Source organism: Falco peregrinus, chromosome 3, assembly GCF_023634155.1.
Source record: "Falco peregrinus isolate bFalPer1 chromosome 3, bFalPer1.pri, whole genome shotgun sequence".
Classification (NCBI taxonomy): Eukaryota; Metazoa; Chordata; class Aves; order Falconiformes; family Falconidae; genus Falco; species Falco peregrinus.
Genome location: NC_073723.1, coordinates 109,857,076 through 109,883,090, shown reverse-complemented (window position 1 = coordinate 109,883,090; position 26,015 = coordinate 109,857,076). Strand labels below are relative to the sequence as shown.

The 26,015-nt window shown below is 47.7% G+C and overlaps 1 protein-coding gene across 7 annotated transcripts in view; it reads left to right on the top strand.

The window, feature by feature from the left end:
* The first annotated feature begins 2,009 nt into the window (after positions 1 to 2,009).
* ZBTB40 (zinc finger and BTB domain containing 40) overlaps positions 2,010 to 26,015 on the top strand; it is a 45,101-nt gene continuing 21,095 nt past the window's right edge. For 5 of the 7 annotated variants that reach the window (XR_008746442.1, XM_055799489.1, XM_055799491.1 and 2 more), the window contains exons 1-6: positions 2,010 to 2,146; positions 9,524 to 10,314; positions 10,926 to 11,059; positions 17,990 to 18,185; positions 18,720 to 18,862; positions 24,242 to 24,434. Coding sequence is in view for 6 of the 7 variants with exons in the window: in XM_055799489.1 (XP_055655464.1) it covers positions 9,585 to 10,314; positions 10,926 to 11,059; positions 17,990 to 18,185; positions 18,720 to 18,862; positions 24,242 to 24,434 (1,396 nt within the window). In the remaining variant the exon portion in view is untranslated. Of the gene's footprint in view, positions 2,147 to 2,401; positions 2,546 to 9,523; positions 10,315 to 10,925; positions 11,060 to 17,989; positions 18,186 to 18,719; positions 18,863 to 24,241; positions 24,435 to 26,015 lie in introns of those variants that run through there. The other 2 variants (XM_055799490.1, XM_027787525.2) reach the window with 2 other exon arrangements.

Here is a 26,015-nt window from a genome sequence, read left to right as displayed (position 1 = left end):
TTTGCCGCATAAATAGGACCACTTACGAGAAAACTGGTGGAGTGGGAACTGATAGCTGTAACAGAGACAACTACTTGCAGGAGTCCAGCAAAGGACCATAGTTTGAGCAGGACCCCCAGGAACTTCTCTCCACACCTCCACAGGAAAATGGCCTGTCCTGCTTTTCTTGCATTGATCAAAAGTGACCTTGAAACCTGCTGCTGCAATGCCATTTCCATTCTAATGACCAGAATAGCTGGCTGTGCCACTCATGGCTGAGGATCCCAGCCAAAAGGCATTTCCCTGGCAGAGCACAGAGGCCCCAGAGCAGAGCAGGTCTCATCATGACATTGTGGGTTTCTAATTAATACCCATTTGTTTGCAAGCTGATCTGCCTGACCACATGCCAGCCCCAGAATTTCATCTGCATCCCTGCGGAGAGGGCTTGACAGTCACTAGGACCCACAATCTCGGGCTCTGCCTGCCTGCCTGCTGCTCTCTACCAGGTCACACACAGCCTCGTCTCAAAGCAGCATAGCCGAAGATCTTACTCAACTTGCCTCCACGCGCTTATCCGGAAATTAGCACTTGTTTATGCAAATGAGTCAGCTCATTAGGCCGTCTTCTCAATCCATCAACAGATGGCAGCAGATAACCCCCTTCCAGGCCTGGGAATACAAACGGAATGCCTGAATCTGCTATTCATGGCACTGCCTGGCGATTTTTTAAGAAAAAAAAAAAAAAAAAAAAAAAAAAAAAAGTCATGCATAATAGAGCCAAAACCTTTCTGTTTCCACAGTGACATGAGTCAGGCAAAACTTCCCCAGTGCACTGTGACAGCTGTGCACAGAGGGACCAGCAGCTTTCAGGTGTGCACGTTGGCACTGTACGACCACACAGAAAGCAGAAAACACCCACTCGACGTTAACACACAGGAGAGGGATCACATCTTCACTGCCAGGGCATGATCTACACACAGCTGTGATTTAGCGAGGCCAGCAGGGACACTCGGTGGCCTCTGACTGTTCCCTGCACTGCTGTTTGATGGCAGGGGGCAGTCCCACTTACTGGGGCCATCTGGAAGGTCTCAGCCTGCTGAAATGAAATGCACCCAGAGGCACCCTCTGGCCTGTAGCTGGGTCAGATTACCGAGAGATGGGGAACATAAACACACCAAGGTCCTGGGGAGGAACAAGGAGCATCCCTGCTATGCCAGCATGCATCTGTACAGAAATACAAATTAGGGTCTCATCACCTCTGCCCTGAGAGCACAACGCCTGCACACAGGCTCAGCAAGGACAGCCTGCTCCCACCCATCCTGCCCTACCTAGGCTAATGCGTGGTGTACATACACACCCAGGACCTTGAAAACCACAGTGGCCTTCAGCATCTGGTGACTCCTTTGCCCCTTGCATTTCCTGGGGCTGGCCATTCACCCTGGGGGTCCCTGCCACCCACCCCACCCATTCACTACAGTGGTGAGATGGCTGACAGAAGTGTCGGGCAGTCATTCCAGCAGCGTGCCACGAAGCCAAGGGCTAGCAGCTGGGCAAGCAGCTGACAGAGCAGAAGGAAGATGGGATCCCACTGCCAGGATTGTGTCCCTCAGCCCTGTTCTCTTCTCACAGCCAGCACCTCCAAAGTACGCCCATAACTCCTGCTCTGGAAGGCCCAGACCGGCTCAAGCCTTCCCTTCCCCTCACCCTGCCCACGGGTGGGTGACCCAGAGCCAGGCCGGGCTCCCACTCGGGGCCCACCTCAGCCCAGCAGGCTCCTCACAGGCACCAAGCTGCTCGCCCAGGGCCCGCACTCTGTCACCGCCCTCCTAAAGAGATGGGCGCCAGCTCTACCCCAGGAGAACGCCGTTTTATTAACCGAGGGATCTCCGAGAGGGAGCCCAAGCGGCAGCAGAAGCCATGACGCACCCCTCCCTCACAGCCGCGGTGAGTGGGCGGAAGCGCGGGGGCGGGCGGGAGCGAGCGAGAGCACTGCGCATGCCCAGCCCCCCGCCCCGCCCCCCCCGGCGCCTCCATCACGTGCCGCGGGCCCGCTGCCGCTTCAAGATGGCGGCTGGCGGCAGCGCGCCGCTGAAGGGGTGGAGCGGGGCGGGGGCGGCTGTTGTTGAAGCTTTATTGTTCCCGTGTCCGCCGCGCCGCTCCCAATAAAGGTAACCATGGCGGCGGTGGCGCCGGCCGGGCCGGGGGCTTGGAGGCCGCGCTGTGGGGGCGGCCTAGGGCCTGGCCCGCCTGGCTCGGCCCATCTGCAGGCCGCCCTATCTGCAGGCCACCCCACTGGGTGTCCCGGCCGGCCCCCCGGCCTGCCCCTCCGGCCTCCCCCTCCGGCCTCGCTGCCCCACCTCGGCGCCAGGCCCTAGCGGGGGGTCCGGGGGGGCTCTGGCGTGCTGGGGAGGGGGCCCTTGCCTGGCTCTGTGGGACCGGCAGCGCCCGCCCTCACCCGTGGGGTGGGCTTGGCCCCGGCGGAGCCTGCGAGGGGGCTGAGGGGAGCCCGCAGCCCGGCCGGGAGGTGGCCCCCGACGGCAGCGCTGTGTTCAGTCAAGGTGTGCTTGGTAGGTGCACCATGGGTGGACAGAAAAGAGGGGAAAAAAAATATGGGAGGACCGCTATCCCTCTTATTTAAAACACTACGCGTGTACCTGCTGCCAAAGGGAGCTGCTTGATTGCATGGCTGTATGGGAAGTAAGGCAGGGTTTTTCTTTTGGTAACCTTTGCTTAAAAGCAATGATGCTTCTGCTGGAATTTTGGTTCGACTTGTGAGCCAAAGCCTGGCAGCTGGATTCCCTTGACATTTTCCCCCTGCCTCCAAAAATGTTTCTCATTAGCTGTGCTTCAAGGCCTCTTTGAGTTGTGTACCCTGCTGAGGAGAACCTGTGAACCTCTCCGGAAAGTGGGTTTCTTTAAAGGTAGGCATGGAAGAGAATCATCTTGCTCTTCCACGTCTTTTGCCACAGCAGATTCCTCTCCTTTCTCTGGACCGCTAATTACATCTGTTCATTGAGGTGAGGGTTGGAAGACACCAAGAGACAAATAAATGAGGTTTTTTTTGTGCTGTGCCAAGAAATCAGCAGTCTGAGCCAGTTTCTTGTCACCAGCTCGACAGAGCTCCTGCCCTGTTCTGTAGCAGCCAGTTCCCAGGTCGAAGTTTTATGGGAATGTGCTGCGGTGGGTGCTGGTCAGTAAAGCCCACCTCCTCCCCAGAGGGGGCCAGGCTTGCGGGGGTGTCTTGGCAGTATATTCTTCACCTGTGATAGAAAGGAAAGCTGGCACACCTGGATTATTGGCCCAATGTGACACCAGGCAGTATGATTCTGCAGCTTTTTGGTTAAGAGATACCAGGTGTCTTGCATTTGAGGAGTAATTTGTGTTTCAAACTCGAGTCCAAGGACAGGGAGTTGCAGGAGCAGCCTGTCCGAGTACAGACCAGAACAGAGGTCCTCTCCCAGCCGACCACCCCAGCTTCTGTAACCTGCTCATTCATTCTTGTTTCAACTTTCTTTCCAGTATATTTTGAGTTAACTGCCAAACATATTGCTTAAAGAAGGTGCTGAGAATGTGTCCATTGTTGCCCAGACCACAGCTCAGCAGTTATAGAAGCCTTCCAGGCGACGGGAGGAAGCGGGTTGGTTTCTTGGGGTAAATGCTGTTAGGCTTTTATGTTGCAGCATCCTTCTCTGTCTGTTTTAAAGCAGCTGCGCTCATGTTTGAAGAGTTGCTGTAGGTCCTTGTGCTTTAATGGAGTTTTGGGGCTGTGGGGGTGCCTCTCTGATGGGCTGAAGCTATAGATGACAGTGGTTGGAAATCCAGTTGCCTCCTGGCTTTCTGTCTCAATAGATTCAGCTCAAAGTAATTCTGTGTACTTTTATTACAAGGTCTGAGGGAATTGGTCCCTGGTTTGGCTGACCAATGCTTGAGAAGTGTCATTTTAAAGGTGGGGATTTTTTTTCCCTCCCCGTGTACTTGAAGAGGCCTTTGGACCAAGGCACCGTATGGGTGCATTGTGCCTTGTCCGCTCCTGGGTGCGGGAACAAATGTCTTCTGTGCTTCTGCGGACAGCAAAATGGATTGCAAAAGCTGGTCAAAGTCGTGTTTTTGGGGAGGGGGGTTGTTTGTTTGTTTGTTTTTTAAAAAAACCCGCTAATAAATTGCAACATGCAGTCTGCTCTGATGTAAACCTACCTGACAAAGAAGAGTTCAGATATCCAGCTTTTGTTTTTTGAGGATGTTATAGGAACCTGCAAAATATAATTAGCACGTCCGGTGTTCTTGGGCACAGTGAAACGTGGATGAGCAACAACTGGAGCAAACTTCAGCTGTTGCTTTGAGTTGGTGCTGGTTTTCCACTGTGTGATTTCATTCTCTTCTTGGGGTAGCCCTTGGTTTGCAGAGAAATGGAAAACTTGTTGATAAGAGTTAGAGCACAACTGTTCGTTTTTCAATCTATTATATTTCTAGTCAGCGCATCATTGCAGACAGATAGCCAAAGCATTGCATGTTTTTTGAGCGGTATATTCCACTGCCTTTAGAGACTGTGGAGCGCTGAATTTAGTCAAAGTGTTGCTTATTTTCCTCTGTTATCTGTCTGCGTTGATGCTCTGAACTGAAACAAAATAGATTGAAAACCAAATTGGTGTGCCCTGGCTCCTCATACTGGATTTTACATTTTCCTTTGGGAAAGCTGCCTGCTCTGGCCCTTCAGAGCACCCCGGAGAAAGGTAATGATCCCTCAGCTTCTTTCAGCACTTCAAAGACTGAATTATTTTTGGTGGGAGAGGTAAGAAAATTGAATTGCAATATGTGATTTTCTGCCTTTCGAATAACCGTCTTTGTAAGGTCATCATCTTAGTAACAAGAAAACAGGAAACTGGTAAACACGCACAAAAAGTATTCAGATTCTGATTTTAAGGCTGTTGTCCTTAATGCCTCAGAGCTAAAACCAGAAAGTTGCCCATCACTTGGAGGCTGCTGTCGTACCCCGGGAGGACTGCAGGGCCAAGGAATATGAGAGAACAAATCTCAGCTTTCTGTCCTGCTGCATTTACTGATGTACATGGGTCTTGTGAAACGAGCCTTTTGAGGATGTGCAGGAAGGGTGAGCTCCTCTCGCAGGGACAGGGAGCCTTCCTGGGCCAGGACCTGCGCTTACTTCAGTGACCACTTTGGATTTGGCTCCCTTGGGCAGAAAGCTGAGCGTGGGGAACAGGAGGGTTGGTGGGCTGTTCCTGCGAGACCCTCCAGTCAGCTCTAATGTAAATGGCATTTACTTGAGACAGAGAGGTTGGATTCTTCCATGTTGCTTATCGCTTTCTGTCCACTTTATTTTTTTTTCTGCCTGCTTTGTTTTAGCTTTTTGGAGCTTGCAGAGGAATTGATCGCTTCTATTTTTGCACTGTGTATGCAGATTGCTTTTAGGAAGCTTCATTAGCCGTCCGAGCGTTGCAGTGTGCTAGCAGCAGAGGGAGCACAAGGCTGCTGGTTTGTGCCTTTAAAAAGCAGTGTGAGGGTATTGCTTAATTTTTTAGCAGTGCAGCAATAGTTGTTGGCTTCTTAATTTATTTATTTTTTTAACGCTAAAAAAAGCCTGCTCCATGTGCATTCCAAGGAATAATTTCAGACATGGGATGCATCTTCAAGCTGGCCACTGAGATGCTACTAATTAATGCAGGAAGTAGCTTTTGGCATTATTTCATTAATGCCAGCAGGTGTGTTGACCAGCACCTTGTAAAAGCCCTTAATTACAGCAGTGAGGGGCATACAGAATCCTTTTTCTAAGGTCATGGCAACATTAAATTTCTTTCTGTGCCTTGTGATGGCCTTTCTGATGGTGTGAGGGTACTGTGGCAGCATCGTAACTGCAAGGGAGGGATGGTCTCATTTGTGCATCTTTGGAACACCTATCTCTGTAGCATCTAATTGCTGAAGTGCTTAGTCCTAAATTCCAATTATCTTTTGATGAACCTAGTGACGTGGATGGCTTTTGAATCTGTTGAATCTAGATGGAAGTAATTATATGAATAATGAAGAAAAGTAATTTAATTTGGAAACTCCTTTTCAGTTATGTGGATGGAATCGGGTGTTCCTATTTCCTCCTCCTCTGTGAAGAAGCATTGTCACTATCAGCAAATCTTTTCTCTGTTCTAATGTAGCTTAAAGAAAAAGGCACAATCCCCTCAAACTATGGAGGTAGGCGAGGACAGAAATACCTGGGAAGAGGAAGAAAGAGCTGAAATGTTTGAGAGGATAATGTTTGTGCAGACCCATTCTGGGCCTCCTGTACTTGGGATGTTCAGGGGGAGGGGCTTCTTTGCTGAAGTGGGAGTCCTGAGAGCAGTCACAAATGATAACTGTTGCTTAAGGGTGGCAGGAGGACATTTATCGACACGTGGTCAAGTACAGCATTAAGAATTTTAGGCACTTCTGAAAATTTGGCTCAAATTGATTGAGGTTGCTGTCTCACTGGAAAGCGGTGGAATGAAAACTTCTAAGCCACCTTTGGTGTTCTCCCTGGGAAGCTGGCAGGATGGAGCTTAAGATGTCCCCTGATGTTCCTCAAAAGATTAGTTTTGCAAAGCCCATTTATTGTGCAACTAAGATGAGCAAATATCTGTCTCTGACTCAAGTAAGATGATATTTTGGAAGAGGGCAGTGCTTGTGTGGCTCAGGTCTCAGAGGCCCCACAAGCAACCTGCTTAAACCATTTTTTACCTTAAGTTTGAAATTCATAAAAAGTCTCCAGTGAGCTTGGCTCCAAGGAGGATGCTGAGAAGCAGCTTTAAGCTGAAAAAGTGGCAAATGGCTTTTTCTTACCAGTGGTGCTGGCAGAGGCAGATAGCTCGTGCTCTCTTAGGGCTCGTTGCTGCTCTCAGAGAGGTTCCCAGTTCAGTCCAGTCCCACAGCCATATCTCCCAAAAGCTGTCTAGAAGGTGGCTGGGAGATGAAGCCAGACAAATTCGGGTAAGAAACAAGGCATGTAATTTAATGTTGGAATAACTGTGGCAGTGGAGGGTCCTCCCCCTGAAAATCAGTTCTTATGACTGGGCGTCTTGCTGGAAGAGCAGCTTTAGCCAAACCCAAATTACTGAGTCTGGAAATCTAGGAGGCAGTGACAGATGAGAAATAAGATTACTGGTGGTGGTCCCTTCTGGCCATAAGCTTTGAATAAAAGCCTGAAGTGTGTTCTAAGTGGGGGGCAATTGCCTTGAGGATGGTCTTGGCCATCACCCCTCATTAAAAAATGTCTATTCTCTTTGGCAGTACTGGATCTTTGGGTCCTTGTAATTAAAGAAGTAAAAATTTTAGCAAATATGTCTGATCTAATTGCTTGGGACACATTTTCCACTGCTCTGAGTTGTTGTAATAAAGAAGGGGAGGTGCTGCTAGGCTGCTTAGAGCTTTACTGTTTTGAGCTGTCATGGGCAAATATGTCTTCTATATTCTTGCCAGGAACAGAGGGAGCAGACGGTGCTGCTGCTTCTTGCAGCTTGCCACAGTGGAAGTGGTGGGTTTATGCAGAAGGCTATTCATGGCAAAGTGAGCAGACATCTTTTCCAGGACATTGATGTTTCCTGCTTGTCCTTTTGTAGGAAGAGCCACAGCTATTATTATTTAACCAGCAGACCCAATTTCGTCTTGGATACTGGAAGTCCTTCAGCTCTGGGGAAGGAGTGGGTGGACTAAAACTACCATTACATTGAGTCTGGCAAAAGAAACGGGTCTCTTTCTTCTCCCACGGCCAGCAGCAACTCTGACAATGGCAGCTCGGTTACTCATGATTTACAATGGTGTGGGAGGATAGCAGAGCCTGTGTGTTTAATAGGCTGGAAGTGTAGGTGGCCAGCCCTGTGCAGGAGTGAGGGGGTGGATCTGGTACTTGCAAAGCAGCAGAGATGAGCTGCAGAGCAGACAGCCATCGGTTGTGATGCGCTTGGAGAAGCTCTGGCTCCTGGGAAGCAGAAGGGTGGGGTATTGGCGACTACTTAGGATTCCCAGCCTTCCAGAAAAGGATTCATCTACCCTCTGCTCTTGCTTCAAAGCTACTCAGATGGAGAGCGTGACACCTCTGCTTTGAGGTGATGTCAAAACCATCTGTGATCTTATCCTAATGATTGAAAGGCAAGTTACACAGTACTTCAGCCTTAAAGCACAGGGGAGCTCTTGGCCGAGCAGGGGAGCTCTCATGCAGGGGTGGTATGGCTGTCTGTAGCTCTGCTATGAAGTGATGTCTCTTGGCTCCTCCTGTCTTCCCACAGCCACCGAAGGCAGCACCATGCGGAAGGACAGCTGGAGTCCTGCCTGCCTGTGGGCAGGAGGTCCTGCTTCCCACAAAGTCTGAACTCCAGAAGGGTTGGTGCCTCGTGGGAGTGAGACACCAGCTCAACCAGTGCCCAGTGTCTGCTTGCAACTTAGTTTGGTGTGAGTGGGGAGTTGCTCCGAGCTTGCTTTTGTATGAGGCAGCGCTTCAAGGTGGTATATGAGCATCAGCTCATTAAAGCTCATGCCCTTATGACAGGCAATATTACTCTTGTTCTCTACAAGAGAGTGGGAAGCTGGGTGCAAAGATGTTAAGCGAGGGTAGTGTAAATCGTGTCCATCTGATGCTCTTCCACTAATGCTCATGCTGTTTTGTTTCAGCATCATTGCCAGCACCAGTGTTAGGCATCCTAGTGTGTAGACAAGGCAGTAACATCTTTATCTTGTCTAGCTTAGAAAAAACCTGCAGATATCCCGCAGATAAAAATTCTGTTGGCAGATGTCCTATCTGTTCTCTCTCCTGGAACAGGGCGGAAAAAGTAAACGGGAGGCTCTGGTAGATGGTATTAGGGCTGTGGACTTCTGCAAGAAATTACAGCTTGGGGTAGAAGGCTTGTAAATTGATGAGTTAGGACTGTGGTGTGCGGAGAAGAGAGATGCTGAAGGCCCTGGGCTGCAAGCAGACCACTCTCTCTTAACTGTCCTGTGCCCCTGCTGATCTTAGCAGTCATGTGGGGAGCAAAAGTGGTCCCAAACCACTTGCTGCTCTGCGGGTCAAAACCAACACCTCAGATTCTCCTCTGTGCTTGTTAGATGGCCTGAACAGGTCTTCCTCCACTACTTCCCCACCTGCCCTTTTCAAACCAGCTGCTGAATTCAGCATCAGCTCCAGCTTCTGCATGCAGGCGAAGCCTGGCACTGCGGTACCTGGTACGAAGAGCGTTCACGCTTCCTTGAGCTGCATGGTAGGAGGCACATCAGGGAGTCTCTTCTTCCTTTTTATAGCTCCTAGGACTCAGTACTCATTGCCAAGCTCTTTCTGAAGCATTTGTATTTGAACAGCATCTAGGCTCTTCAGTTCTAGTAGGCCAAGTTGCTGAATTTGGGGAGTGTGAGTTCAGAATGGGGCCTCTTACTATAACCACTGAACTGCAGTATAGTAAACTACTAGGAGGTGTAAACTGAAAAATATTTTTTGATTACTCTTTCTTTCTGTCTGACTCTGAGCAAAGTGCTAACAGGATCCTTTTTTTTTCTTCTGTTTTTTTTTTCCCTGCTAGCTGGGCTTTATGAAAGCAGTGTGGAGACCACAGTGAGAGGAGGCCAGTAGACCCTGGTGGCATGGAGCTTCCCAGTTACAGCAAGCAGCTGCTGCAGCAGCTGTACGCTCTCTGCAAAGAGCAACAGTTCTGTGATTGCACCGTCTTCATTGGAAATGTTCATTTTAGAGCACACAAAGTGGTTTTGTCTGCTGCTAGCCTGCTTTTCAAATCCTTGTTGGACAGCACAGATACAATCTCCATCGATGCTTCTGTAGTGACCCCTGAGGAGTTTGCGCTCTTGCTGGAGATGATGTACAGTGGCAAGCTCCCACTGGGGAAACACAATTTCACCAAAGTTATTGCTGTGGCAGATAGTCTGCAGATGTTTGATGTGGCTGTTAGTTGCAAAAACCTCCTCAGGGACCTCATCAGCTGTTCTACTCAGGACCAGGTAGTGAGAGAAGTCTCCAGCCAGGCAGCAGACTCATCTGGAAACCACGCTGAAGCCAATAACCTGCCCCAGTCTGGAAAACCCGATGAAGGAAAAATAGATACCCTCCTCCCTCAGAGAGTTTCCCCTTTTCCTGGCCCTGTAGAAGCAGAAATGGAAGCAGATGTTTCTCCTCCTGGCCAGGAACTTACCGTGAATCACACCTGGGTTCACCAGGATGCAATGTCAAGTGACTCCAGATCCCTCCAGGAGGATTCAGGCTCTCATCCTGATGAGCCTGCCTGTGCTGAGCAGGGTGGCTGTGTGGAAGAGGAACTTGCTGAGCCTCCAGAGGAGGAAGGAGGAGTGAGGGATTTAGGTGAGACTTCACAGGTCTGGACACAGCATTACCTATTATTTCAAACTCTGTTGACTCATATTGTCCTGTTATGGGGGGGTCTTTTCCTTGGTGCTTTTTAGTTTATCATGGGATGGGAGCAGCGCCAATATGTTCCCCTTTTCTGCAGGGACTTCCTTCCTTTGGCACTGTGCAATACTCTCCTTTAGCCTTTGCAATTGCTTAATGCTCATCACTTTACCAGAGCAGTAGTGAATTTCTCACCCATGCATGTGATTGCATCTGACATGCGGTGAGATCTGCGTTAGTTCAGTACATGAGGTTGATAAGGCAATCTTTATAACAGTAAGAGAGTTGCCTGCTAATGCTACCTTATCCTTTAAACTCCTGTTCAGCATGGGAGGAAAAAATAGGCTGTACTGGGTTTAAAATAAATGTTCCATTTATAACTGGTGTTAAATAAACTGTTGGTTTTCCTTGCAGGCTGTGTGGTATCTTCAGAAGGGATTTGTGAGTCACTGTTTCCCTATTATAGCCAATGTGCTGGTTACAAACCGATGCCTTTCAATCACATCATGCTTTCTGTGAATCCCTTCAATTAGCAAATAACTGATCTTGTTTCTCTCACACAGCAGCAGAGAGTAAAAGCTGTAAACTGCATTTCTTTCTTCGATATGAAAGTGTTTTCTCTGAGGCCCTTTCTGATGCCCAGGCTGTGCTGAAAAGACTGGAAGAGTGCAGAGAAGTTGATGCCTCTCAGAAGGAGGTAGGTGTGTTTACTTGCATAAATGGTACGATTTTTTTTTTCACCCTGCAGAGGGCTGGAGTAGTTTGTGCCCCGTTTATGAAATTATTTCACGGGAAACTAGGGCTCTGGTGCCTGGTTGTTTGGAGGGCAACAAGTGCTCACCTGAGCAACACCCTGAAGAGGAGCACCTGTAAGAGTGAGCTGCTTGTGCACATAGGTGAAGAAGTATACGTCCTGCCCTGACAACATCTTCGTTTTATTGTGGGAGAGCTCCGGCACTGGTTTCTTTCTTCCTGTTATGACATTTGCTTTGGGAACTGTATCGACTTGTAAACGACTGACATATGAGATCCCAAAATAGACTTCCTGAGCCCTCGGCAAGGGCTTGCCGTGGAGCATCTGCTCTGTTCTGTGTATAGCAGGCTGCTCGTGGGGAGCGTTACGGGGAGGTTATGGGTGACACCCCGCAGCACTTCTCCTGGCGATGTGCTGCTTTAAAAGCAGTCATCGTTGATGAATGATGCTTTAGTTGCTGTTGGAGGGCATATTTGAATCTCGTGCTTAGTTAATGCTGAAGGATACTCTGGGCTCTGAACAATGGTAGCCAGACACTGGCTGTTGTACCAGCTCAAAGCCACCACAGAAACAGCAGGTTATGTCCGTATTGGTGTGGCAGTGGTGCAGGAGGACATGGAGTTTGGAAATTATTGTGGTGGGTCCAAGCAGGCAGTCATGCTGGCTGCATGATGCTGCAAGGTCCATAAAAAAACAAACAAACAAAAAAAACCCCACAAAAAACCCAAACAAACAAAAAAACACCTGTGGCTGCTACAGGGTGAAGATGGCACTGTGCTTGCTCTCCTCACCTTGGCTGTTTCTGATAGAGCATTTTTCATACCAGGCTGCATGAACTGCCCTGTGTACCTTTTCTGTATATGGAAAAATGAGAATATAACTGTTCTGGCTCTTCATGGTTCTGTGGTTTGTGGACCTTTTGAAGCCAGAAAATGCTATTCTGTAGGTTGGGGACTTGTGATGCTCTCTAGATTGCCATGTGCTTGCTGGCTGGGAAGCTGCCTGGATTTAAGTCACTTGGTTCCTCCCATACCAGTGTGACCATAGGACATGGGACATTTTGGCTGTGGAAACATTCTGCTTTTAAAAAACAAAGGCAATGTGTTTATTGGAAGAAAAAAAAGAAGTTATGACAGCAGGGAGGAGAATTTGCTTGAGTTGTGGAGTACAGGTTTCTTTTCTGATGAGCCTTGAAATGTTCATTGAGGGAAGCCCTGGTTCCCTTAGCTGCTGACCTTCCTGGTGGTGTTGAACTTAACATCTCTGGGGCTTTAGGAGGGAGATGTGGTCCTAATTCGTGTTTGTAGCAGCAAGCCCAAGCCTGGCTGGGCTGACAAGCACCTGTGAGTGCATTGCTCTCAGCATGCCTGTGCACTCTGAGAAGCATTAGGGTTTTGTATGTTTGTTTGTTGCCCTGATCAACAAAATATGTCAGATTTAAGGTTTACCTCTTCTGCACTTTGGCAATTGGAGCAGAGCTGGGGAGGGTACTCTGTGATGTGGATGGACATGCCAGAAGGGATCACCTGTGCCAGAGTGCCTTCCCTTGCCTGCTTGTGCTGTCTCCACAGTCGCAAGGCAGAACCATACCTGCAAAGCAGCCAGGTGTACTGCCTTGCTTCTGCTCTGCATAACAGCCCCATTTTCTATTGCTTTGCAGTAACTGTTCTTTCTTGAGCACCTTCAAGACCCAGCAGGTAAGGTTTGCAGACCTGCGCCTGGCCCTTTGTGCTCCCAAATGAGCTGTTGCAGCAGGAGCCAAGCGAGAGGTTGTGGAGCTCAGAGACTGCTTGGGTGTCTGACCACAAAATGGCAACTGGACAATTTTTCTGCAGCTATAAATAAACGCTGAATAAATGAGAAATGGATTTTCTTTAAGCCTTCCTGAAAAATCACTCCTCAGCTGTGACAAGCATGAAAAGTGTCAGCCTCAGGGCAGTGGTGGGGACAGACTGCAGCCTGTTGTAAGCAAGGGCTCAGCCAGATCTGTCCCTCTCTGAGCTCCCCTCTGGGACATGCGGGACTCTGGGCACCCACACCACGTCTAGGCTCTGTTTCCAGCACAGAGTAGCTTTTCCCCACAAGGGCCTGGTGTTTTCTTCAGGGGAAACACAGTGGTTATGGTTTTGAAGGCATGCTTGAAGTGCAAGTTCAGCTCTGAAGAGCCCAGCTTGGGCTGCGTAATTAAGGCTGAGACTGTGCCAGTGGTAGGAGTCAATGGATTATATTTTTTCGCACTCCTTTCCCCCCCACACCCCCCTTTTTTTGCATTGTTTTGCTAGTCATTTGCTTGAAGTCTCTTAGGTGCCTCGGAGCAAGTAAAAGTTGGTCTGGAAGCCAGTGAGATGCTGTTTCTTTGCACTAAGCAGTCTTGCTGGGCGTGCTTGCCCTGCTGCAGGGGGGTCTACCATCCCTTGTGCATGTCCTGCTCAGGACCCTTTTTTTTTGGGTGGTTTATCTCTGTAGGCAAGCAGAGATGTGTTTTGGACAGCAAAGCCTGGGCAACATGGGTGTTTGTGAGGGTTTGTGGGGGTTTTGCAAGCCTGCCTGTTGACACCAAGGCTGTCCTGGTGTTCAGGCTCCTGGTTTCAGTGAGATTTTGCTTTGGATTTGGCCTTTGTATTTCTGTTCCTTTACTTGTGAGCCTGTCCCTGCATGGGTGCCTTGTTCTCCGCAGCACTCCTGTCTGCTCCCCTTCGGTGTTGCTGCTTTATTGCCAGCTGCCTCCAGTGGAGATTTGTTAGGTCATGGGGTTTTTCCCCAAGGAGGTTTGCAGTGCAGGGCTTGCTTTTGTGAGAATTATTGCTTCTCTGTAAGTTTGATGTTACATTCTGCTCTCCAGGCTAAAAAATGTGAATAAGTTGCTTTTCTGCTTAGGGAGATGTGATTTTTGGGGTTGTTTTTGTTTTAGAATCTCTCTGTGTGTCTCACATAAACTATTCCTATCTAATTTGGTTCTGGCTTGGATGAAACCTGCTTGGAAATGAGAACAAGACTGAAATTGCAGTAATTTGGGGAAGCGTAGAAGAGCTTTGCTGGTGTCAAGTCTTATCTTCCTGTGCTCTCTTAGAGAAACTCAATTCAAATTATTGCACAGCTCATTTGTTCCCTCTACTGCTTGGTTCAGATGAAGTGGGGGAGTGTTGATTCTCCCACGTAGGATAAATGTCACTGTGCTTGTGGGTCATTTCCATTGCCTATAGGCCTGTCCAGTTATTGTCAGCTTTGTTTGCAGCTGCAGAGATTTCTGGATGCAGCAGAAGAAAGAAGTTTCTTGTTATCTTCTGCATCCTGATTAGAAGTGATAGCTTATGAGCATTTTTTTTTTTTCTGTGGTGACAGAACTGGAGAACTTTTTTTCCCCTGTTCTGATGTATTTGTATAGCAGTTTGGGCTGAGCTTTTGTTCCTGTTGTGTGCAGCAAGCAGAGGCCAACATTCTGCATGGAGCCTTCCTCGTACTGGGGTCTCCCTCATTAGTCACGTACAAATGCAGGCTTGAAAATAAAACACTTCATGTTTCTGAATGACAAATGGGAACAAAGTTGGGTTTTTTTATGATTATTGTATGCACAGTGATAGTTGATTGACTTCATGGTGCACTCATAGCCTAGGAGCTTCTTTGTGGTTCAGAGTGTAGAGTCAGTCCCTGTGCTGTCCACGCTACTGGCCCTGTGGGCAGCAGCTCTGTTTGTGCAGGTTTCCAATGGCTTTTATATATTTTCTTCACCTTACACACATAAAAACCCAGGAAAAACCCCAAAACAAAACGAGGATGCTTGTTTTCACAGAGGACTGATGATTATGTCTCTGAAGGTTTGCCCATGGTGCACAGCCTCCTGCGGTCAGGGACTTTGCAGCTCACTGAATGGCCGGTGCAGCTCTCCCTGGTATTGGAGGTGTCACTGAGGTATGGGCGCAGGATTTACCGTGTTCAGGGGTGAGTCCTGTAACTGAATGTCCCCCAGCTTGTGACTGGGGGGTCTGAAGGGAGCTAGCTGCTTCTGTCACCCTAAAACCAGGTTGCTTTCCAGTCTGTCTCTTGCAGATCCCTCCTCACCACCCTTTGGGTGCTTGCATTCACTCTAAAGCCAATGCTTGAAGGAGATCTCTCAGTAATCATCACTGAAGTGACTTTTTTTGCTGAGATGCGCGCTTAACAGTGGGATCAGGGGTGTGGGTAAGGCACAAAAAATCATAACCCTGCTTGCCCACCTGCAGGGATGAGGCCAGTGGCCACCTGGGCTAATGGCTGCACTGACCTGCCCCCTCTCTCTCCCCACATCCCTCTTTAGTCTCAATTGTGGGCCATTGCACTCTTGTGTGGGATGTGTGTTTCTTGCCCAGCTGGTTGAGATCCTCTCTGGGTCCCAGGACATCCCTCAGGTTGGTACACCAACGGAGTTCAGCCCAGGCTCAGGGCTGCTCCCTGCAGGGTCCGCCACCAGCTGCTCCCCAAGGATCCCTGTCCTCACTCAAAACACTTCAATCTCACAATCATGGTGGAGAGGGAGGTGGAGGTCTTGGAGGCACTGGCTTACTGGGGATGTTGTGGATTGGTGTGAGGAGAGAAACGAGCGTCTGGCTGGGAGGCCACAGTGCTAACTCAGCTCTTGAGCTTTGCAGAAGCAGGTTGTGGCTCTGCATGAGCAGCCTTGTGCATCTTCCTACCCAGCAGCAGGGTGCTTTGGAAGGAGCAGGAAACAGTGAGGGTAGAGCAGGAGATCATACAGTGAGCGGAGGGACACAGCACTGTAGGAATTGGTTGTATTAGGAAAGAAATCTGGAAAAATGTGGGAGATGTGATTATATGTAGATAGGAGACCTACTCTTGGGGCTGTGACCTTCAGAGATTCCTGTTCAGAGCTTGCCTTGGAGCTGCTGTGGCAATGAGGAGGTTTGGGATGAACTGGGAGGGCTGTTTCATGGAGTGTGACCATTGCAGTACTGGGTTAGGAGTGTTGTGGCCACCAGAACTGACATCCTCAACTGGGACCAAACTTCTTGATGGATGTTGAACCTATTCGGTGGCACAGCTGAAGTCTGAGCCAGGTCTTGGTGACTTGGTTTCCCTGCTCAGAGAGAGGGTCTCTTGCTGCGATCTGGAAGCTGGATGTGTGCTAATTTGTGCCAATTTGGCCACAAAGGTTTTGCAAGTGTCCCAGGCAGTGAAAGCCTAATGGATCAGGCTGTAATGTGTGGGCACATTATGACTAAGTGGAAACTGGGATTCCAGCTAATATCAGTATTTCTCCATTTTTTCCAGGATCTTTGGGAATTGTTAGTGCTTCAAAGTAAGTCTGAAATGCACTATGTGCTCTTTCAGCTAAAAGGCTGTTGTTCCCACTGAGCAATGTGTCCAAGGAAAGGTCTTCCGGAAAGAGACTATAAATAGCAGAGCCTTTCAGTTTCTGAAAACTCATTTCCATTAACCAGATCCATGCACTGAGGAAGGGATGTTACCCAGAGCTCTGGGTAGCAATGCTGTGATGGTTTTTAATTTAAAAATATAAATATGGTGACAATGCAAGCTACTTTTCATCCATTTTAGTAAAAGCATGTATTTGGCAGGGGGCTGAGCACCTTTAGGATGGTGAGAGTCAAGATCTTTTGTGTTTTACAAGACCGTTTTGATCTGAAGGGGGCAGGTACGCAAACCTTGAGAACAAACATGATCTGGTTATCAAGTCTCATTACAAATTAATGTTTGCATTAAAACAATACCTTTAAGCTTGTTCTTCAGCACGTCTGCAGCATCTCCTTTATTCCTTTATAACAGAGCCCTTCATGTCCATGTCTCTCTGTTCGGCAGGAAAAACGCCGTTAGCGGCTAAGAGCTGGGACTCCTGCAGCTTCCCCTCTGTGGATACTCTTTGCAATAGGTCATTGTACTGTCACGCTGCCCTAATATATGAGCATTTACACCTGCTAGGAAAAGCAAGTCCACCATCCCCCTGGTGTGGCCCCAAGCAGTTGCATTCAGTCTTTTTATCATAGAAATAAAAATGACAATGACAGCAGAAAATGGCCGCTCTCTCTGGAGCTGGGCTAAGCTCTTCACTTCAAAGGTACTTTTATAGAATCCCTGGAGTCTCTAATAAAGGATGTCTGCTCTGAAAGGCTGGCATCTCTCCTGGAGAGCTGGGGAGCATGTGTCTTTAGGGGCAATATTTACAGCGTTAAAGGGCTCCGGGGAAATGGGAGCAAGAGTTACAGCTTATTTCTTTTCCTTTTATTTCCGTAACTGCACAGGCATGTTTGCCTCTAGTTGCTGTTTCGGGTCACTGGAGTAGATTTTGGAGCTCTGGGCATGATTACCAGGCATGCTGAGAGCCCACGACACTTGGAGGTTGCGTGCCTCTTCTCCAAAACTTTCCCTAGGAGGTGCAACTCCATTGTGACTTGAGAATGGAGATTCCTAAAAGTCCCACTTCAGATGCTCTCTGCTTTCTGTGCGAGTGATCTCTCCTTGCTCTGTGCTGCAATCTAGTATCCTCTGTTCTAGCCTTGGGCTTCCAAAGTAGCGATGCTTAAACCATGTTTTATTAGGTCTCTTAGATTTGTTGGCATTTTTTGGCTGTTAGGGGAAGAAATGAAGAGGTGTTTGGTGCTGGAACCCAGGTCCAGTTTGTGGGACTTGCAATAAAGGGAAGGGCTGGCAGGCAGGGCTTGCTGCCCTCCTCCCTGGGGCTGGTGGCCACAGCCAGGAGCTTGAGTTCAGTGGTATGTGTCTATGCGATTATTTTTCTGTGTCGTTTAATTTTCTTGTTTCCTGAACAAAAAAACCCCACCAGGATTCTGGTTTTTGTGTTCATTTGTGTAGGGCCGTTGACTCTTGTTAAAACCTTCCGTGCGTTTCCCTGTTCTGTTGTAGGCTGTGGCTGCCTGTCTGGCAGAGGCGGGGGAACAGTCGGTATACAAGAAGCTACTGAGCAAAGTGAAGGATGCTCAGACCCTGGATGCTCAGACTCTCGTGTCTTTACTGAAACTGTTTCAAGATGTGAGTCCCAAGCTGAGAGCAGCTTTGCTGGAGAAGGAACAGGGCAGTGGAGAAGCCCTGCGGCAAACAGGTAGAGAATTGGGTGCAGCCCCTGGCAAAAGTGAGTGGGCAACCTTACAGGCAAAGCAGGTCTCCAGAAACCCTGCGTCTTTACTCAAGATGCAGGAGGGTTATCACATGCTGGCCAAGATCCTGGCGCGTTTCCAGCCCGCAGCAGCGGGGTGTAGGCAGCGCAGGGCTCTCCCCATTGCTGCCTGGAGGGCTGGATCGATGGCTGCGCAGCTAGCGTGGGTCAGAGCACAGCTGAGCCTCAGGATTGAAAGCTCCTTTCTTACTTGAGTCTGACACAAAGCAGTGGCCTTGCAAACCTGGTGTTAACCTCCAGCTTGCTTTATGGCTTTGTGCTCTGTTAGATAAATGAGACATTTTCCTTTCATAGAGTTTAAAGAGAATAGTAAAGTGGTTTTCCTCTGCTGCTTGTGCTTGGGATGAGCTTTGCTATTCACTTAGATCTTTCACAGAGTCTCACTCGCTTCAGGAGCCTGTCAGTTCCTTCAGACTGACTTGTTTCTTCTCTTGTGTTTCTGAATCCTTTTCCCCCCAGAGAGCACAGACGAGGGAGAGATGCTGACTGCTCGCTTGCTGGGACGCAGGGAGGAGCTGATCCAGAGCGTGACACAGCTGAGCCCCATCGTGGAGTTCTTGGAGGCAGCAGAAGAGGGATTCCTGACCGCCTCGGAGAAGCGGGTAAAAAAAAAAATAAATCTGAAATAAGGAAAACTCTGTGGGTGTGGGGTGTGTGTGTGTCTCTGCAAGGCAATGCCTTACCGCATGCTTTACCAAGTGACATGCTAGCCTCACCTGGCAATTTCACCTCCCTTTTGTGCAGCACAGACTGCACGTGTGTGTCTCGGGCCCTTCTGTGCTGAACTGTGGGAATAGTGAAAGCTGAGCTACAAAGGCAGCCTCAAGACCAGGATGAATGCTGCCTGGCACTGGTGTCAGACTGGCCCTGCAAGCAGAGCCTGGGGCAGAGCAGGTACCTGCTACTCCCTGTAGGCCCTGAAAATGCGTTTTGTGAGCCCGGAGAAGGCTCTGTAGCAGAGTTTGGTTTCAGCAGAACCACTAATAGCTGTATGCTGCCTGCTTCAGTTACATCCTTGTGTATGTGGTCATCAGTTTACCTTTCAGCTGACTCTCCCAGCTTTAACTCTTTAATTCTTATCACACAGTTGCCTGCAAGAGTAACACATCCACTGACTGATTTGTTTTTGTGTTGGTTTTTTTTTTTTGTGTTGAATGCAATAGTTGGTGGCGATGACTGTTGCTTTCCTGTAAGCAGCTGCGTTGTGTGCTGATTTGCAGAAGCCATGAAGGACAGAATATTGTATATAACCTGCTTTCCTTTGTGTTTTGGGGGGGAGCTGGCTACACCCTGCCTGTGCAGCTGGAACTTGCAGGGTGCCCTAGCGTGCTGCATTCAGTACACAGCTTGCAGACCTCCTGTCCTAGTTTGTCACGTCAGTTTGTTCCCTCGATGCAGGATTATAGTGAGTGGAAAGCACTGTTGTGCCCAGTGGCATGAATGATGTCTGCTTTCTGTCTGAGTGAGCCTGGCTAGAGCCACAACAGGTGGGCCAAGAACCTCTGCCCATCTCATACATCCCTCAGTTAATGTCTTGCTCACATGGTCCCTGACCAAGTGTCTGCTGTGGACCATCCCTGAGTGTGGGCACAGTTCTGTGCATGAGGGCCAAAGAAGGTGCTGCCAACAAAGGCATCTGCCTTGTCCTTGTGGGCTAGGATGTGACTGGTAGCTGATGAGTTTCCCCCTCCAAAAGGGGATGAGCTCAGCATGGCTGAGCCTGGAATGGTGATGTGAGAGGAGAGAGCAAAGCGTGAATGCAGCAAAGGACTCAGCATCTGCTGGGGATATTGCGGCTGTCAGCAGAGACCAGCGTGGGGGTGCCTGGAGCTGAGCTCCTAGCTGTGAAAGCTGCCTCAGCAGTGGGGGGATTAGGATTTTTCATATATGCCTGTTTATGCTGCAGTACGGCCTTTCTTTTAAAGGCTGCACCTTTTCCCTGCACTCTTCTTTTTATCTTCATGAAATTAGGTAGTTAAAATGCAGGGTTTTTTTATCTCCCTTCCCATCGGAAAAAAAAACAACCCAACCAACCCAGCCCTAACAATAAACCAAAACCATTCTACCATCAAAATACTGTTCCTTGGGCACAGGATACAGTATTTAATTGCATCATTGTATACTGCAGGACTCCTGCCTCTTTTGGTGAAGGTATAGTGTTATTCAGTATTTCTTTTTATCCCCTGCCATCACTGTATGCTCTGTTTGCTGCAGAGCCTCCAAACCCTGCTCCGAATACAAAATCCTTCTCTTCTCTATGGGATTCCTTCATGCTCTTGTTTTAGCCCACAAGCTCCCAGCAGATAACAAATGTATTTGGGGAGCACTCCAGTGAGGATGGGTGCAAAGCTTTTTACTTGCTGTGACACAGGAAAATAAGGCAGAGCAGACCTCAGGCATTTCCCTTTTTTTTCCAGGCTTGATTTATTTGTTTATTTCTCCTGCCCCTCCAAGTGGAAAGGTGCTTAATTATTTCAGAAGTTAAATTGATTAAAACGGTGGGCCTGTGGCATATGTGCAGTTGAGATCTCTGGTGTCTCGGGTGCGGTACTGGGAAAATGAACATGGAATTAGCAGCCATCTTTGAAAGTTTTGTCTTACCTGATTCCTCCAGCATTGCACTAGAGCTCTGGGCCGACAGAGATAGGATCTAGTTCTCCAAGGGTTCATAAAGAAGAGTCTTTCTTTTTTCTTCTCACAATCACTGCCTCATTAGCTACACATTTATTCAGCAAGACAAGTGCCGGTTTTACATGTAACAGCCTTTTTTTTTTTTCTAGGCAACTGGGTTCATTCTGTACCTGGTCCAAGCTGTGCATGGAGCAAGTCTGCTTTTCTTTACTGGAAAATCTGCACATGATATGTTGTGAAGCCTTTTTGTAAATCGCTCTTTTTCTGGGGAACTTCTAATCTAGCCCTTCTATTTTTTGAGTGCTTAGATTTGTGGCTTTATTACTGTTTCTGTAATGTGAGGAGGTAGAGTGTAGGATTTGGGGGGTGGCTTGGATGCAGATTATCACTTAAAAGAAGTAAACTTGGATACAAAGGAAGAAAGGTAACCTCTTGTGCATGGGGTCCCATGACTTAGGTTGTTGCAGAGTTCAGAGCGAACAGTCCACAGTACAGCCCTGAACCCGGAGCTTCAGAATAGCTGGTAGAAACATCCATCCTCTTCTGTCCAGGCTTTCTTTTAGAGGGGACTTGGGGAGGGGAAAGCCCATTGCTCAAAATACCCATTGGCTCCAGTGCCTACACAGCTTGATGCTCAAACCAAACTACTTCAGAACTAGGACAGGTATCAATGACAACTCAAGGTTACTGGCCGTTGCAGGAGTGATCGTAACTGGACACACTAGGGGATGGAGAAGTCCGGCTGCAAGCAAAATGGGGGGGATGTTTTCCAACTGGCTCACCCAGTGTTGTTAAAATGAATCTCAAAATGTCAGCGCTGCATCTCCCACTGCCAGGGACATCACTTCTGCACCTGTTGGCACTTGCCTGGGAGCAGTGGTAGTTACAGCGTGAGCCTCCCCAAAAGGATGCTGCTCTTGTACCCCTTCTTGTGTTCTTTTAAAAGAGGACTTCAGACCAAGCAATCCAGTCAGCTCAGCGTGAATTAGATGGGAAGTTGTGTCAACAGGTTCACTAACAAAGTTTGGCTATAAAAGGAGAGATCTTTAGAAATGAGAGACACTAATTAATGAGATCAGCTGCTCTAAGAGCGCAGGAGGAGCTGTTGGATTAGTTTCTTTTATGTTAAAGGTAGGAGAACTGTGTGAAGTTTGCATCCTGAATGAGTGAGGAGAATTTGTATGAGAGGTTACAGACCTGAGTGAATGAGTAACTTGAGGAAGTGTATTAGGACCTGCAAGGAATGCCTGAAATGCCTGACAGGCAAAGAAATGTACTTTACAGGTATGAAGAGAGTCTTGCAGCATGTCGGGCTGCTGGCCATCATGGCATATATAGTGACAAGCCACAAACATTTGTCTGATCAAGTAAAGAAAGAGAATAATGAGAGGAGATGACCTGAAGACTCATGGCTGAGCCTGGGGCCCAATCTAGGAGAAACAGAAGTTTTCTGCAGTTGAAGTGCAATCACAACTCAAAGGACATCCTTTGGCAGGCTGGAAGAGCTGGTATCTGTGGCTAGGAGAGTGGCAGCAAGGTTTATTACCGTATTTTCCAAGTTGAGAGTGGTCCCTACAATTGACGACCAGTACAGATGTGTGTGGGAAAGGGAAGCAGCACTCCAGGCAGCCAGCTCAGTGGGTGCACAGGAATATGTGCTGGGACAGGCTGGAGGGCACGTGGAGCTGAAGCACTGTGTATATGCAAAAAAAAGTGGGATAAAATGCAGCAAAGGGTGTTCAAGTAAATTGTTTCTGCCTGACCTGGAATCTTTATTTGATGAGATAAAAATGTTTTGGTGTTTTTTCTGCCTCAATCTAGACTTGAGCAAAGCATTTGAATTTCATGTGAGGGAACTGTTAAACTAGAGGAAGCGATGATATTAAAAAAGGATGTATCTTACTGGGAGATGACTACAGATTGTGCTGAAGGCGGGACTGACAGGTTGGAGCAAGGCTGCCAGTGGGATTCTTGACACTTACCTAATATTAACACTAATATTATTGACACAAAAATACCAAAGCATGCTTAGCAAAACTTGCTGATGAGCAAAAGGGGGGGATCTTTTCTCCACACAAAGTAGGATCTGCAAGAGGGAGAAGAATTACATGGCTGGAGAACTAAACAGTGAGAACTGAATGACGTGGTAGTATAAAGTGAAGGGCGTGCATTTGGATCATTTGGATGCAGTAATGAGAACCAAGAATTAAGACCTCATCTGAAATTTGTGTGCAGTTCCAGTCTTGTTCAAAAAAGGTGAATTTGTATTGAAGCTGAGACAGATCTGCAGTTGTCAGATCAGAGGAGTGGAAAAGCTGTTTGACGAGAGGAGCTGCCTTATTTAGACAAGTGAAATGAAGACTGAGAGGGAATATATGATCATGCTCTTTTAAAGAAATTGGAGAGGAAGGGTAAGGTAAACACCTCAGAGAGTTTACAAGGTTTTTTCAGCTAAGAGATAATGTTGGCACACGAACAAATGGGTATACGCTGGCTATGAATAAATTTAAGCTGAAAATTAGGAGAATCAACAGGGGAATGAGACTGTAGAAGAGCTTTCCAACCATGGGAAAGGGAGCAAAAATGTAACTAGTTTCAGGACAAATCTTAATAATTTCATTAATGGGATTGTATAACGTAGTGCTTATGACAGCAGAGAGCTGGGCTGGTGACCTACAGAGTTTCTGAGAGCTCCACATTTCAAATGCTTAGGAACACCTGTTTGCAGAGGAGGTCAACCTGTAGTTGTCACCTGGCTTTCCCTTGTAGGAGCCTTGCAGGTGTTATCCTGGCATACCTAGAGCTTTTCTGAGCTATAGTGACTGTATCTCACATAAGTGATGTCTCATGTGGCCTTGTTGTAGAAATAATCATTCAATTAATGGGATGCTTATTTAAATAATGAGTCGGGGTTTTTTTTTCTGTTCATCTCTGTCTTTTAATGACAAGCATAAAAATTGGGGAGATGAGGGAAAAGAGACTGCAATTTTAAAATGTATTGGTTAAAAAATATTAAATTAAGTACTGGTTTGAACCCTGTCTTTAAGTTTACTCTGTTTCCCTTGAAAAAATGTTTTTTGCTTGTCAGCCACTTGGAAGTAGCCAGACTTGGTGGAAGAACCCACCAGGGTAGTTTTCAAGGTCGCACATGTCCGATGCACTTGGACATGTTTAGATGTTCCTGTAACTAGCATCCCGTAACACCTCCCAGTTAATCAAATTAGTGGAAGCGGTGGATATGGATTTATTGCAGTACTGTGACACTGTTCCAGTTTCTCTGATCTCTATTCAGATCCAAGAATTTGTAGGAAGCTCTCACAAGCAGGTTCTTGGCTGTTCCTTTGTTGCAGGTGGTTTTGGATTGCTGTGAAGGCAGCTCGCAGAGGGAAGCCATGGACAGTCTGCTCAGGAAGGTGGATGAAGAGAAAACCCTGAAAGTGGAAAGTTTGGTCAAACTTCTAGGGGCTGTGAAAGCATCGTTCCCTGGTCTCCACCTTCTGCTGGACAACTTGGTAGCAACAGCAAATGTCTCTGATGGCGACGGTATGGGTATACTACACTTCAGAGCCTGGGGGCTCAGTTCAGGGAGTTGCCTGGAAGTCTGGGTGCTTGTCTGGACTTCTGTATGCTCTTACAATTTTACTTTTATGTAAGGGACTGGGATGGCCATTTTATTCAAACAAAAGTGTACTGGGAGCACTAGGGTAGGAGGGTGATGCTAGCATGAAGGCCCCCGCTTTGCGATGAAATAAGCAGTGTGGGGCAGAAGCCTGTTGGGCTCCTTCCTTAAATTTGGCACTGATAGGGTAGAAGCTAGGATGTCCTGTCTGGAGAACAGGACAAAAAGACTTCCAGTGTCAAATTACTTTTTGATTTTGAGTCACTTGGAAGCAGCAGCATGTGGGTCTGTAATAAATAGAACAATTTTCACATAATGAATGCTTAATAGGTGAAGGCATCTTTACCAAACTCATCCATTGGTGAGTTTAACTTCTGGTACTTGCTGGCTTTGAAAGCAAATTCCTAAAGCTTCCCTAAAGTCGTAGATGCGTTGACATTAAATACAGACAGTGTCTTACCTGGGTGCTGTCTTTGTGAATTCCTTGTGATTGAGGGACATTGTGGGGAGAATTTAGTTGGGCTGTGCTCCTGTCCTTGATCCAGGCAGTGTTTCTGAACTTCGTAGTCACTGACTCGTGGTCTCCTGTGTGGAGCAGAGTGTGCTGATGGGAGGTCCCATCAGTGTTTCCATTAGACATCATTATCTCGGATGGCTAGTCTCCTTCTTCTTTTTGTTTTGGTGGGGGTTTATTGTTTGTTGCCTGCCTACAGTCGTTCAGGGACTCATGAGTCCTTATCTTCTGACTGGTGGGACAGCCTTCCAAGTTTGGCTGGGTTTAAGCACATCCCTGAGCAATTTGGATAGAAGTAAATTTCACCACCTCTGAAGTCACAGAAAAATTAAAAACTAAATTAACATGCAGTGAAATGTAAATGAGTGTTTCATAGAAAGCAAAACTGTGCTCATAATGCTGATAATTTCCTCTGTAGCAAACATTCCCGACAGGCAGTTTGCTTTGTCATTTGTTAAGCATGATTGCTTTCTTGAAACACCAGACTCCCAACATGGTTAATTATCTAGTGGTAATACCCATTCCAAGGAGGAGCATTCCTTAATTACATAGAGCTGAATCTCCTCAAATTGCAGCTTGAACAAACAGAAGCACAAACATTTCTTATCGTGGAAATTAAGAGGGAGGGAATGACTTGAGGCACTGATGGCAGCCTTTGACATCCTGTGCTGTCCTGCTAACAGAAAGGAGGATGTCTTGCGTAGTGGTGCAGGGCATGCCTGATATGGAGCTCACCTTGGTACGGCAGCAAAGCTTAAGAGTGCATTGGTAATGACTCAAATTTGTGTAATAAAATCAGAAACATTCCAATGGGAGAAGGGGGAAAATATTTTTTATTTGTAAACCATCCCCTGATCCATGTGGGGCACATCCAAGTCATACCTAAGCCCTATGGAGATCAAGTGCTTAATGAGGTTCCCTTAGCTTTGCTGGGGAGTAGACTCATGTCTTCAAGAAGTCTTTGTCCAGGGAGTATTTTATATTAGTTCAG